Source organism: Lagenorhynchus albirostris, chromosome 6, assembly GCF_949774975.1.
Source record: "Lagenorhynchus albirostris chromosome 6, mLagAlb1.1, whole genome shotgun sequence".
Classification (NCBI taxonomy): Eukaryota; Metazoa; Chordata; class Mammalia; order Artiodactyla; family Delphinidae; genus Lagenorhynchus; species Lagenorhynchus albirostris.
Window position 1 is genome coordinate 32,327,314 of NC_083100.1, and position 14,467 is coordinate 32,341,780.

General features: G+C 38.4%; 1 protein-coding gene across 5 annotated transcripts in view; it reads left to right on the forward strand.

The window, feature by feature from the left end:
* Positions 1–14,467, forward strand: part of RAPH1 (Ras association (RalGDS/AF-6) and pleckstrin homology domains 1) — a 120,395-nt gene that overhangs the window by 45,544 nt on the left and 60,384 nt on the right. For 4 of the 5 annotated variants that reach the window (XM_060152243.1, XM_060152245.1, XM_060152244.1 and 1 more), the window contains exons 5-6: positions 5,501–5,581; positions 11,007–11,081. The exons of the other annotated variant lie outside the window; for it this stretch is intronic. In XM_060152243.1, coding sequence (XP_060008226.1) covers positions 5,501–5,581; positions 11,007–11,081 — 156 coding nt within the window. The remainder of the gene's footprint in view (positions 1–5,500; positions 5,582–11,006; positions 11,082–14,467) is intronic. 5 annotated transcript variants of the gene reach the window in all.

The following is a 14,467-nucleotide window of genomic DNA, read 5'->3' on the forward strand; positions in this document are numbered from 1 at the left end:
ACTTTTTAAAAAAAAAAATTTATTTATTTATGTGTGTATGTATGTATGTTTGGCTGCGGTGGGTCTTCATTGCTGCATGCAGGCTTTCTCTAGTTGCGGCGAGCAGGGGCTACTCTTCATTGCGGTGCGCAGGCTTCTCATTGCAGTGTCTTCTCGTTGTGGAGCACGTGCTCTAGGGCCACGGACTTCGGTAGTTGTGGCACGCAGGCTCAGTAGTTGTGGCTCGCGGGTTCTAGAGCACAGGCTCAGTAGTTGTGGCGCATGGGCTTAGTTGTTCCGCGGCATGTGGGATCTTCCCAGACCAGGGCTTGAACACGTGCCCCCTGCATTGGCAGGTGGATTCTTAACTACTGTGCCACCAGGGAAGTCCTTTACTTCTTTTATTTTGCTCATCTGTCTTCTCCCACTTGAATGTGAGGTCCAGGAGGAGAGGAAATTTTTGAAAAATTTCTTTGATTCCTGATGTGTCTTTAACACCTAGAACATTATTTGGCTCATAAGAAGCAGTCAGATATTTGAATGAGCATTTAAATATATGCACATGTTCAATCCATCTTTGTCTAGAAGTCTTGCACTCTAAAATTATCAGCAATTATTTTCTTTCAAGATAGTGGGCGGAGTGCCATGAGTGAAGTAATATGTGAAAATTCTGATAGTGAAACTTTTTTTTTAGACCCCACTAAGTTCTTTAGAGGAAGTAATTATACCTGTTTTAAGAAACCTAGGACAGAATAGTTACTTGCACTGAAGTTTGGTGATACAAATACCAGTTGGAAAATCAATTTGAGATTGGTACTATTTCGTCTTGGGGATGTGGGTATTCAAACTGCCCATTCAAAAATAAATAATTCTGTGGCTTATCTTTCTGCCTCCTTGCTCTCTGAAGCCAGCAGGGATAGGCACAGTATAATTTCACATCAGGGAGAGTATGTCTTTTTCCCCTCCTTTCTCTTTCTTGACTTTTGTTGAAATACTGTGCTTCCAGGCACTTCACATATGTTTATTTCATTTAAGCTTCCCGCTATCCCGGGCATTATTCCAAAGAAGAGATTAAGTAGGTCAAATAACTGGGAAGTCTGTATTTGAATTCCAAAACTACATTTGCCTCCCAACTTTTATCAGTATCTTAAAAATAAAGTGAAGCTGATTATCAAAAATGATTATTCCCTGAATGTTAAAGAATGCTTTAAGCATAAAAATATTTTCCATGGATAAACGTAAAAATGAATTACAGAATAATTTTAGTTAGTATTCTTATAAAATCCATCAGTAATGTTCATTTGCTAAGTTTTTAAAATTAGAATTCATTGTAGTTGAAGTAAATTAGGGCTGTTTATATCTAAAGCAATGTGAAATAAATGTTGCAGCTGACTTGCTGGTACTTTTATTCACATTAACTGATAAAACAATTTTTAATAAGACAGCAGTTTTCAAATTTAAATAGTAATTTCATGTTATAAATTTTATATAAAGTAGGGTCTACTGATAAAAGGTTAGTGCTAAAATATACCTGTATATTTATTTTCTGGTGGGATTTAAGGGAATGATTCCTCTGAATTTGGCATTTTATACACATAAATGTGTTTTTAAAGTGAAAATACTTTTAGAAGCTTTTACTGAAGTTTATGGTAGATTCAAAAAGTTTTGCTGAATCTTTAAGAATATTTGATGATCGTATTATAAATATTTTGATAGGAAAAATTCCCTAAATATCTGAGCTACTAAAACTTTTCAGTGTCATATATTTTTTCCTTATGTACATAGGGTTTTTTAAATGAAATATTTCATGGATACACCATTATAACTTGTGATATGCAACACAGCATATCATAGCTTCAGGGCAATTCCTTTACTTCTTTTACTTTCCCGAACTATTTCAGGAATTAATGTGTGCAGAAATTTTGAGGTATTGGAAAGAAAACAGCAATTGTGTTGTACTATCAGGTAGCATTGGCATTGAAGTCCCAAATTATTCTTAGAAAACAGCCTTTTGCTCTGAAGTATTAACCAGGTGGGAGCACAGGGCTTTCTGAAACTTTAAGAGGCCTACATATCTAAAAGATTGGGGTTATTAATTATTACAGCTACATTTCGCCTAAAATTCTAGTGGCTATGTTGCTACATCTCACTGAAATTTATTCACGTGTACCAACTTGGTGTTCAATTCTAGATTTCACTGGCCTAGTGAGATTAATAAAAGGAATAGGTATCAGATGAAAGAAGAACTGAAGATTGGTGAAAGCCAGGGGAAAAGCCTGGTCATCACTCATAGACACTTTTCAGACACACCACCCAGTCAACACTGGCATATATGCCCTGATCCTTATTGGGTGGGTTTCTTAGAAATATATGCAGTGTTTCCTTGAGGAAGTGAAAACGCATCTTTATTTGGTTTTAGGTCTGTTTTGTTTTTCTTTTCTGTTTTGCTTTGTGTTGGGAGAGCTGGTAAAGGACCTTATACTGGCTATATAATGGCCAGTTACATATCTAGGAGAGGAATAAACGGAAGAGGGAGGAAAAGAGAAAATAATATCAGCTACTATATTGAGTGCTTATTCTGTGTTGGGCATTGTGCTTTACATGCCTAACACACTGAATCTGTACAGTGCCTTGTGGAATAGGTACCATTACCTCTATTTTACAATGAAAGGAACTAAGGCAGAGTGACTAAATAACTTTCCCAAGGGTTTGAACCCAGACAGTCAGCAATACCTTGCTGTTTCATCACAGAATTGAAGGAGGATCAAGACAAGGCTAGACTGGCCAGTGCTTCTCAGATCCAGACCTAGAGACAGAACTACATGGGCAGTAGAAAAAAGGCAAAGAGATTTATGCAGCAACATCCCCATCTTGTGGTGTTTTAGTATATTCCCGAATATATTGTTAAAATTTAACAGCTATAAGCTAGCTCTAATCTAAATGAATTGAGGCTTAAATAAAATTCAGATGATGGCTGGTGGTTTCCCACTTTTGATATAATAGTAATGTAATTATTACTCATTAATGTTTATAGCAACTTTTGGAGATAAATGCTGTCATTACACCATTTTACACATGAGGAAACAGGTTAAATAATAAGCCCAGAGTCGCATTGCCAGGAAACGACTGAGCTGGGGCTTGAAACAGGCCCTCTGGCCGCAGGGTCTGGATTCTTAACCATCATGCTATATTTATTTTTAATATTTGCGAAGAGCATATACACATATCAGTAAGAGATGATGAACGTTTTATTGAAGCATTAATGTGTGTTCACAAACCTCCACTTTCCTCCAGTTGTTATCTAAGGTGTACGCTACCAAAACGAAGTGTTTTATTTTGTAACCATGGTTTTGGTAGAAGGTCATTTCTTGATTATGGGTGGGCTCCTGTGTTCAGATCAGTGCTTCTCTATACATCCTCCCCCCACAAGATTCTGGCTCGTAAATGGTACTTTTACCACGTTACAGATTCAGTTCAAGAAAGCAGTGATCCATAACTTGCTTTGCAGAGATTTGTGGAGAGTTTTTGAGAGATTGATAGAGAACGTGATAGCTTTATAACAAATGAAAGATTTTGAAACTGAGAAGGTATGGAGCAAGGTTTGTGTGCAGAATTGACCTTCACATTCACTTCTTGTATGTGTTTTGAGCACAGCTTTTAGATTTATGAAAGTAGTGATGAAGAAAAGATAAAAATACTACCAAAAAAAAGTATTTAAATAGTAGTAGTATTTTTTGTAGTATTTAAATATTTTATGGAAATGGAACCTATTTAACGTTAAAGAAATTATTTCTATCATTGCATAATCCCTTTTCATCTTTATTAAGATAACAACATTTAATCTTTGTTTGCATATGTACTGTTTTCTATTGTCTTTGTTACTTCCCATATGTATATTCATTTTTGGTAAGGATATGTTGAATTTTAATAATATAATGGTTCCATCATACTGTTTAACATGGCATATAGGCAGCCATCTCTTGTTGAACACCTTGGATTGTGATTTTTTTTAACTAACCAATAAGTGTTTAGAAATATGATGGGAGCTTGTGTGAGATTGAGCCTAGAGAGAATATATATTTTTTAAACTTTTTATTTTGAAATAATGTCAAGTTCACAAAAATTTGAAAGAATAGTACAAAGAACTCATGAAACTCTTTACTCATGTTCACTAATTTTTAACGTTTTGCCACACTTTATTTTTTATGTATATACATTTTTTTCCTGAACCATTTGAGAGTTGGTTGCATTTATCATGCCTTTTTAGCCCTTAATACTTAAGTCTTTATTTCCTAAAAATGAGGATAATGGCATTATAGATTTGATAGGCCTCCCATTGATGCAGTGATTGACACAGCGCTATAGGATATGTTGACTGAGAAAATGTATAGAGGGGAAAGCAAAAACAGTCTTGATCTGGCCAAGCAAGTGGCATGAAGGCCAAGAAGTAATAGTTATTCATACACTCCATAAATATTGGAGCACCTAGACACTGTGACGGGCTGTAAGGGATAAAACTATGAACATAATACACAACGTCCTTAGGAGATTATAATTTATTGTCTGAGGAAAGGGGTGTCAATACAGACAACCAAAGAAGCAATTTTAGTACAGTGAGTAAAGTACTATGATAGGAAAGACAGAAACCTTGGTTAAAAGGTCATTGATGACTTTGAGAATGAATAACAGAATGCATTACAACTCAAAGGATGAAGACTTTGGAGAAGAAAGGTGGATGCTAGATTGCAGGGAATTAAGGGATAAGTGCAAGAGGTACACCGTAGCTGAATTCAAAAGTAAAAAATAATGAAAGTAAAAAATAATAGTTTAACAAGAGGAGGGTACCCAGAAGAATTGAATGTTTTTCTGTCCTTCTCAGCCCCAGTAAGCTAGACCAGTTGAGTATCAGAGACTGAGATATTAGAAGGGGAATGAGTAGGATCTAGGACATGGTTAGCTTTGGAGGGGAAAAAAGGGTATTTACTCATATAGAAGTGGAGAGAAGGATGAGAATATGGGTGTAGTTGTAGGATACATTTTAGGGATGAAGATCCTCATGATAGATGCGATTTTCTTAGAAACGGAAGGAAGTGAGGTCATAGGGAGAGGTTGAAACCAGGAAGTTGAAGAACTTGGAAACTACTTGTTCCCTCTAAGAACAAGCTTAGAGGGAATGACTTAGAGAGAGGAGAAAAGATTAAGAGTACTGCTAAAGAACAGTTAAGGCCCGGTTGGGGTTCAGTATGAATTGGTACTGGACACACTCTTTCTGTGTAGTTCTCCGATAGAGCTCTACTGTCCAGAAGGAGAGTGAGGTTATCCTTAAATTATCAAGGGTTAGGATCATCTGGTTCTTACCTTTTCTATTTTTGCACAGTATAATGAGGTGCATGCAACTTTTCATTACTATTTTGTTTCAATGATTCATTTCAGTGATCTTTTTCTCTTCCTGCATGATAATGAGAACTGCCCTTTTCCACCTCCTTTACCTATCATTTTCTTCCTTCCTGCATTTTCACAGCATGCTATTTCTCTGAGATGTCCCAGCAAGCAGGCCAAGCGTCATATTGACTTCACAGAAGAACAGGCTGAGCTGACACCTGTAAGTTCTGTAAACATGTCCATTGGGACTACTCAAATTTTATTAGCAAAGAGGAATGCATTCTCTACAACTCCTGATGGTGAAACCTTGTCATATATCTCAATTTTTTGAACACAAACAAAGCTTAATAAATAAGCAGAAACAAATGAGCAACTGTATGATACAGTATTATTGAATGTTAAAACTCATGGTAAGAGTATGTTGGTGGTTGTATATCTGGTATAGAGAAATTTTATATCAGAACCTTTTTTATTAAGCTAAGGGCTTCTGTAAATTTCTCAAGATATTGCTAAATTTGGCTGTTCTTCAGAAGGGGGATATCAAGTGTAATGACTCTTCTGCACTGATGCTTAACAGAAAACCTAATTTCTTCAAAAATGTATCCTCTGGTCAGTGGTTGACACACCTGGATGCTTCAGAGCTGCGCTGTTCCATACGGTAGCCACTAGCCACAAGAGGCTATTAAGCACTTCAAATGTTAATCCAAATTGAGATGTGCTATAAAGATAAAAACACATACTGGATTTTGAAGACTTAGTATGAAAAAAAGAATGTAAAATAAAAGATGCTAATATTAGTTTATTTCATCATTTTCTTTTTACTTTTTTAAAAAAGTGGTTATTAGAAAACTTTAAATTACATTTGTAGTTCATATTATATTTCCATTAGACAGTGCTGCTTCAGAGTCATCTATGAAGCATTAAAAAAAGAAAAAAAAGTCCCTGACACGCACGCAGTTGAATCAGATTCCCTCTGACCTTCCCTTCTCCCCTCCTTCCCTTCCTCCCTCCCTCCCTTCCTTCCTGTCCTTTAAAAATACTGGTAGTAACCCAGTGAATTGATTCCACAACCCACTAATGGGTTATATCCTGCTTAGTGAAAAACACCTCTCCAAGCTTACCTTTGGCCCCTCCCCTACATTCTTAAGCATCAGCCCCTGGTACTGTAATATTTGCATTGTCATCTACTTGTCTCTTCCGCCCAGGCAGCAGTTCTCAGTCCTTTCAGTCCCAGTACCCCTATTTTATAACAGATAATTTATAGCAATACTTTTACTATCCCAAATGAAATTCATAGATAATATAACTTACCTACATACCTGTTTTTGTTTTTGTTTTTTTTAGTGAATTTAATGCCCTAACACCTAGTATGAAGGAGAAATAGACAAAAATAATTTATAATATTATAATGTATCTTTCAGGTTTTAAATTATTGGCCATTTAAAAACTGTACTAAAAGACACAATGAAATAGTCAAATCCTATACTTATTTATAATTAATAACTTTGGATTTAAGAAAAGTGAGATCAGAAGTCATTTTTCTAGGAAAAACAAAGCAGAAATATGGGTGGACCCAGAATTAAAACATGTCATGGCACATAATAGCAGACAAAACGTTCCTGTATATGGTAATTTTAAAAAGGGAAATAACCTTAAATGAAGTAGGGATAATGTGCTGACACAATTTATAGATTGCCAAAGAAAAGAAAATGGTGAAGTACAAAATTCTTGCAAATAAGATGATGCTTATTTATAATTGTAGTGACAAAATTATTCCCTGCCTTGTAGTGTGGGATGAGGTAGTGATAAAATGATTTTTATATTTGACTTTTTACATTACAGATTTCCCATTGTGCTATATTTTAAATAATTCTGAAAGATAGAGTAATTGAAATATTTTAAAATAATCTGTGTTAATGAAACTCAGTGAAATTCCTGCCTTTCATGTCTTTTCATTAATTTAACAGTATCTGGTTCTTAATTCTGTTAAAAGGAATATCAGCTCTCTCCTGTCATTTATTTGCATGTGACAGAGTGCACACTGATAATACCAGTTCTCATATTGGCAAATCTTACTTCAAGCTGGGTTTCCATTGGTGAGATGATTTTCCAACATAATGAATAATTCTTGGTAAATGTTGAACGGGAATTAAGTGCAGGCTTCCCTCAATTTATTTTACATGGTAAATAGCATTCCTGGAAGAGTCACTGAATATCAAAATTATATAGAAATACTTTGTTCTTATGTGTAAAATGGAGTTACTGAGTTCTAAACTCAGATTGTTATCAACAGGAATTCCCATCTGTAATAAGGACATTAAAAATTCATGTGTGATGTGGGACTTGTTATTATATGACATTGTTCCGTGCTTGCCGGGCATCTAGCATTTCTGACTTCCCTCCTCATAAATACCAGTAATGCCCCCCTCCTCCTCATTGTGACAGCCCAAAATATCCCCAGCTTTTTATGAAATGCCTCCTTGAGGGAAGCACCACCCAAGTTGAGAACCACTGATATCTCCCTTTGCTCTGTCTCTACCCTCCACCCCACCCACAGCTGCCTCCTACTCATCCTCCAGGACTCTAGGCCTTTGCTGAGCCCCTAATTTGGGTTTAGACACTGCCTCTACCTCTTACTTGCTGAGCCCCTAATTTGGGTTTAGACACTGCCTCTACCTCTTACTTGCTCCTATACCACTTAACATACTGTATTACAGTTGTCAGTTATCTCCCTATTAGACTCTAAACTCTGTGAGAGCAGGGAGTGCCTTTGCATCTCCAGTGCCTGGCATGGTTCCAGGTTCAACGCTGAATAAATAGTGAATAAATGAAAAAAGGAGGGAAATAGACGAGAAAGAGAAAATGGGCTAATACACCAGTGAAATGGATTAAAAATAGGCTATTGACTTTGTGTTGTTAGTGGTAAATGAAAGAAAGTATAAGAAGGCCCTATTTAAATGAAGCTATGTGCATTTTTGTTATGAGCCACGTGTACCAAGACTGAGGCTGACTTAACAGTGTGCCCAGAACACTGTGTCTTTCCCTTTTCTCAGTCCTCCACCTGCACTCCACTCTCCTCATCCCTCTCGCATCTTTCTCCAGTAACCAGTTCTCGGCCACCAGCACCTCCCTCCTGAGCAATTCTAGAGCACTGTGTGACGGGCGCCAGTAGGGGAAGGAAGATAAGGCATTTATTGAAGGAAGGTGTTAGCTGCTTGTGGTTTCTAGATTTTCATTTTTTTCTGCTACAAATACTTGTGGCTTAGAGGGAACGTGGAGCCCTGGCCAGTGGTGAAGCAGTGCATGGCTGAGTGACTGTCCCAAACACAAAGGGGTTATGATCTTGTTCAGCTACTGCTTGTAGTCTCATTTTTTTAGATGTGGTGTTTTTGGGGGTCACCAACCATTAATGATTATCCTCTTTTTATTTTAAGGTATTTAAACCTTTCAGTATTTTAAAATCAGTAACTTCTACTTCTGGGTCTTTAAACAAATACAGTTAGATAATATTGTTTCTTACTGATCAGATATAGATTTTTTTAGTGATTTGAAGTCTTGAGGTGATTTGAGTTTGAAGACTGACTAAATTTTGTAAGATCTTTTTTTTTAAGTTTAAACTTGAATTTAATGTCTAGAATTATATTTACCAAAGAATAGTTTGTTTCGATGGCCTCAAGCAGAATTTTTTTTTAATTTGAAAAATAATTATCTGAATATAGATATTCTACTCATTTGGGGGATCTTTATCTGAGAAAGTAACTTTTATGAGTAAGACAGATAGGACTAGGTTTTCAAGAAATTATTTTCTATATGTTCTACATAATTACGTAAGAATACGTTTTTCCCATTATATATGAATAACAAAAAATGAATGAGAATAAGAGCAATGAAAGTTATAGTTGCTCTTTTTAATTGTCCTCAGTTTTCTTCCTGGTCTTAGCTGATTGCTAACCTCAAATTAAATTCAATTTTCAGAAACTTCTGCTTAACCTGGCGTTTTTATAGGTGAGCCAACTAATCTTTACCTTCAGGGGATTATACCATCTAGGTAAATGAGGACCTAGAGATAATTTTCTCCGTTCTTATTATTGTTTGACCTTTTAGTGCTAATATTGATGAAAACGTCCAGTTTTTGTTTTAAATCTTAGGGGTTTTTTTTTTTTTAGTGTTTTTTTTCTTGTTTGTTTTGTTTTTTTTTGTTTTTGCTGTACACGGGCCTCTCACTGTTGTGGCCTCTCCCGTTGCGGAGCACAGGCTCCGGACGCGCAGGCTCAGCGGCCATGGCTCACGGGCCCAGCCACTCCGCGGCATGTGGGATCTTCCCGGACCGGGGCACGAACCCGTGTCCCCTGCATCGGCAGGCAGACTCCCAACCACTGCACCACCAGGGAAGCCCTTAGGGTTTTTTTGTTTGTTTGTTTTGTTTTTTGTTTTTTTCCCCCCAGGAGTAGGTGAAAGGGGCAGGTATGCTTGTAAGGTTCATCTTGAACTAAAAGCAAAAAAAAAAAATACAGGCAGTGACATACAATATAGCAAACCCAACACAACATAGTGCAGATATGAGCAAAGATTAAGTTAATATTATTTTCTGTAACAGTGTTTTAATTTTGAAGTTGTGTATCTTGTTATCTGTGACAATGAACTTTATGAGAGTAGGTGCTGTTCTAGTATTTCTCTCCAAAAAATTTGTTCCTCAAGAATAACTTGATATATACTTAGATTTATAAAATATAATATTATAGAATACTTTCTATAACTCTACTCAGCTGTGCCATGCATTGTTTTAAATGGTGGTTAGTAACTACATAACATTAAAAAATAAATACTAACTTAGAATTATTTAGGGATAAGCAAGTCTGAATTACACATATATCAAAACAGCAGCAATTTATACTATATGAGTTTAATAAATACAGTTGCAAAAGCATAACTTACAATGTTTACAACCTTACTAAAAAGGTTTTAAGGGGGAAGAGGACAGTTAGGGACTATGTTATTCACAAATCATTTTTATGAAAATATACTAATTGAATTCATTTAACCAACTTAAGGGAAAACACTTCATAATATTTTGTTTATATCATTCATTTGCTATACAAGTCCTTTACTTGGGCAACACAGTACTGTTAATACTGATATAATGAGTGAATTAATAAAATTTTACTGAAAACACGTGATAACATTAGGCAAAATATTTATGGACATTTTTCCTCTTGGTGTGGCTGTCATTGATTTGGTCAGAAATACTTGCAAAAGTTTTAAAACTGAGGAAGGAATAGGGATAGTCATTCGTCTTTGACACCTGTTTATTTGTGCTGTGTGCACAGCACTCAGAAGCACAGCCCTAAAAGACAAATGTGATCTTTGTGATCTTTGCAGGGTGTGATCCATTTTCCCAGAGCTGAGGGGTCAGCAGGAGTGGGCTAGGGCATGCCTGCTGGCAAAGGTGGTATCTTTCCCTCCCCCTCCTTTTCTTTTTCTTTTTTTAAATTTGGTCATATTTCATTGAGTTTAGGTAAAATATGAAATTAATGGTAGAGAATCATTCTTGCTTTGTCAACGTTATATTTTAAACACATAAAACCTCCACTGACTTCTATTGCCTTTTTTGTTTGTTTGTTTTTCTCTCTCTTTTCCTGCACAAGCACTCCTATCTGGACAGGGAAACCTCCCTTCTTCTGAGAAACATTGCAGGAAAACCTTCTCATTTGCTGACCAAGGTGATACTTCTTCTTCCACCTGCATGTAAATATTTATTGCCTTATAGGTAGAATGTAATTTCTGTTTTTGACTGTGCTCTCAGATTTCTCAGGTTGTGCTTTCTTATTTTTGCACCTTTGTTCTTAATAGAGGTATTTTTTTCTCTTACTGAAGGTAATTATTTACTGATCTTAATAACTATCAGAAAATACTGAGAGTAGAAAATATTTTCAGTAATTTTTCACTAGTTTTTAACTTTCGTAAATACCTGACAGCCTGCCCAAGTGTGTTGGCACTTTTTCTAGTTTAACATTGTATTTAATTTTGAAGTCTGAAATCATTGTTTAATTTTAACTTACTTCTAATGGTCATCCATGCTGTGAGGTACTTTAGCAAACTTTGTTTTTTAATTTTTGTTTATATTATCAATGCCTCATTTAATTAAACATTTATTTATATAAACAGAATCTTACTTTACATTAGTTTAATCAAATTGGAAGAGAAGGCTGCAATTTAAATTTCTCAGTTCTCTGCCCTCAGAATGGTTTGAATCAGTCCAGCTGGATTTTCATTGGGCTTGCATTTTACAACAATTTAAAATCACTTAGCCACTGTCATCATTAACTCAGGAAGAACAGAATAGGGAAGCTGAACAGCTTTCTACCTCCTCACAAGTCATGTTTTTATTTTGTTATTTTATTTAAATAATGTTAAATTCAAGCATGTCAGACTTGGTTATAGATAGTTTCTGAAGAATATACAAAGTAATTATGGTTTATGTCTCTTAAGTTTTTATTATCGTATCAGAGGGTTTCTTTCTTTTTTTTTTTTTTTTGCGGTACGCGGGCCTCTCACTGTTGTGGCCTCTCCCGTTGCGGGGCACAGGCTCTGGACGCGCAGGCTCAGCGGCCATGGCTCACGGGCCCAGCCGCTCCGCGGCATGTGGGATCTTCCCGGACTTTAAAAAATTATTTCTTATTAACTTTATAAACTTGTGAAAGAAGATGGTAAAGCTAAAATTAAAATCTCCATGAGTAACAGCTCAAAGAGAAGACTCAAGAATCAGCAATAGGACTTCCGGGAAGATGGCGGAAGAGTAAGACTCGGAGATCACCTTCCTCCCCACAGATACACCAGAAATACATCTACACGTGGAACAACTCCTACGGAGCACCTACTGAACGCTGGCAGAAGACCTCAGACCTCCCAAAAGGCAAGGAACCCCCCACGTACCTGGTTAGGGCAAAAGAAAAAAGAATAAACAGAGACAAAAGGATAGGGACGGGACCTGCACCAGCGGGAAGGAGCTGTGAAGGAGAAAAAGTGTCCACACACTAGGAAGCCCCTTCGCGGGCGGAGACTGCGGGTGGCGGAGTGGGGGAGCTTCGGAGCCGCGGAAGAGAGCACAGCAACAGGGGTGCGGAGGGCAAAGCAGAGAGATTCCAGCGCAGAGGATCGGGGCCGACCGGCACTGACCAGCTGAGAGGCTTGTCTGCTCGCCCGATGGGGCGGGCGGGGCTGGGAGCTGAGGCTCCGGCTTCTGTCGGAGCGCCGGGAGAGGACTGAGCTTGGCGGCGTGAACACAGCCTGCAGGGCGTTAGTGCACCGCGGCTACCCGGGAGAGAGTCCGGGGAAAAGTCTGGACCTGCCGAAGAGGCAAGAGACTTTTTCTTCCCTCTTTGTTTCCTGGTGCAGGAGGAGAGGGGATTAAGAACGCTGCTTAAGAGAGCTCCAGAAACGGGCGTGAGCCGCGCCTGAAAGTGCAGAGCCCAGAGACAGACATGAGACGCTAAGGTCGCTGCTGCCGCCACCAAGAAGCCTGTGTGTGAACACAGGTCACTATCCACACCCCCTTACGGGGAGCCTGTGCAGCCCGCCACTGCCAGGGTCCCGGGATCCAGGGACAACTCACCCGGGAGAACACACGGCGCGCCTCAGGCTAGCAACGTCACGCTGGCCTCTGCCGCCGCAGGCCCGCCCCGCACTCCGTGACCCCCCCCCCCCCGCCCCCGGCCTGAGTGAGCCAGAGCCTCCGAATCAGCGGCTCCTTTAACCCCGTCCTGTCTGAGCAAAGAACAGACGCCCTCTGGCAACCTACACACACAGGCGGGGCCAAATCCAAAGCTGAGCCCCTGGGAGCTGTGAGAATAAAGAAGAGAAAGGGAAATCTCTCCCAGCAGCCTCAGAAGCAGCGGATTAAAGCTCCACAATCAACTTGATGTACCCTGCATCTGTGGAATACATGAATAGACAACGAATCATCCCAAATTAAGGAGCGGTGTGGATGAAAGACTCTTGGTGCTGCAGCCGGGAGTTAGTGCTGTGCCTCTGAGGTGGGAGAGCCAACTTCAGGACACTGGTCCACAAGAGGCCTCCCAGCTGCACATAATATCAAACGGCGAAAATCTCCCAGAGATCTCCATCTCAACGCCAGCACCCAGCTTCACTCAACGACCAGCAAGCTACAGTGCTGGATATCCTATGCCAAACAACTAGCAAGACAGGAACACAACCCCACCCATTAGCAGAGAGGCTGCCCAAAATCATAATAAGTCTACAGACACCCCAAAACACACCACCAGATGGGGACCTGCCCACCAGAAAGACAAGATCCAGCCTCATCCACCAGAACACAGGCACTAGTCCCCTCCACCAGGAAGCCTACACAACCCACTGAACCAACCTTAGCCACTGGGGACAGACACAAAACCAACAGGAACTACGAACCTTCAGCCTGCAAAAAGGAGACCCCAAACACAGTAAGATAAGCAAAATGAAAAGACAGAAAAACACAGCAGATGAAGGAGCAAGATAAAAACCCACCAGACCTAACAAATGAAGAGGAAATAGGCAGTCGACCTGAAAAAGAATTCAGAATAATGATAGTAAAGATGATCCAAAATCTTGGAAATAGAATAGACAAAATGCAAGAATCAGTTAACAAGAACCTAGAAGAACTAAAGATGAAACAAACAATGATGAACAACACAATAAATGAAATGAAAAATACTCTAGATGGGATCAATAGCAGAATAACTGAGGCAGAAGAACGGATAAGTGACCTGGAAGATAAAATAGTGGAAATAACTACTGCAGAGCAGAATAAAGAAAAAAGAATGAAAAGAACTGAGGACAGTCTCAGAGACTGGGACAACATTAAACGCACCAACATTCGAATTATAGGGGTTCCAGAAGAAGAAGAGAGAAAGGGACTGAGAAAATATTTGAAGAGATTATAGTTGAAAACTTCCCTAATATGGGAAAGGAAATAGTTAATCAAGTCCAGGAAGCACAGAGAGTCCCATACAGGATAAATCCAAGGAGAAATACTCCAAGACACATATTAATCAAACTGTCAAAAATTAAATACAAAGAAAACATATTAAAAGCAGCAAGGGAAAAACAA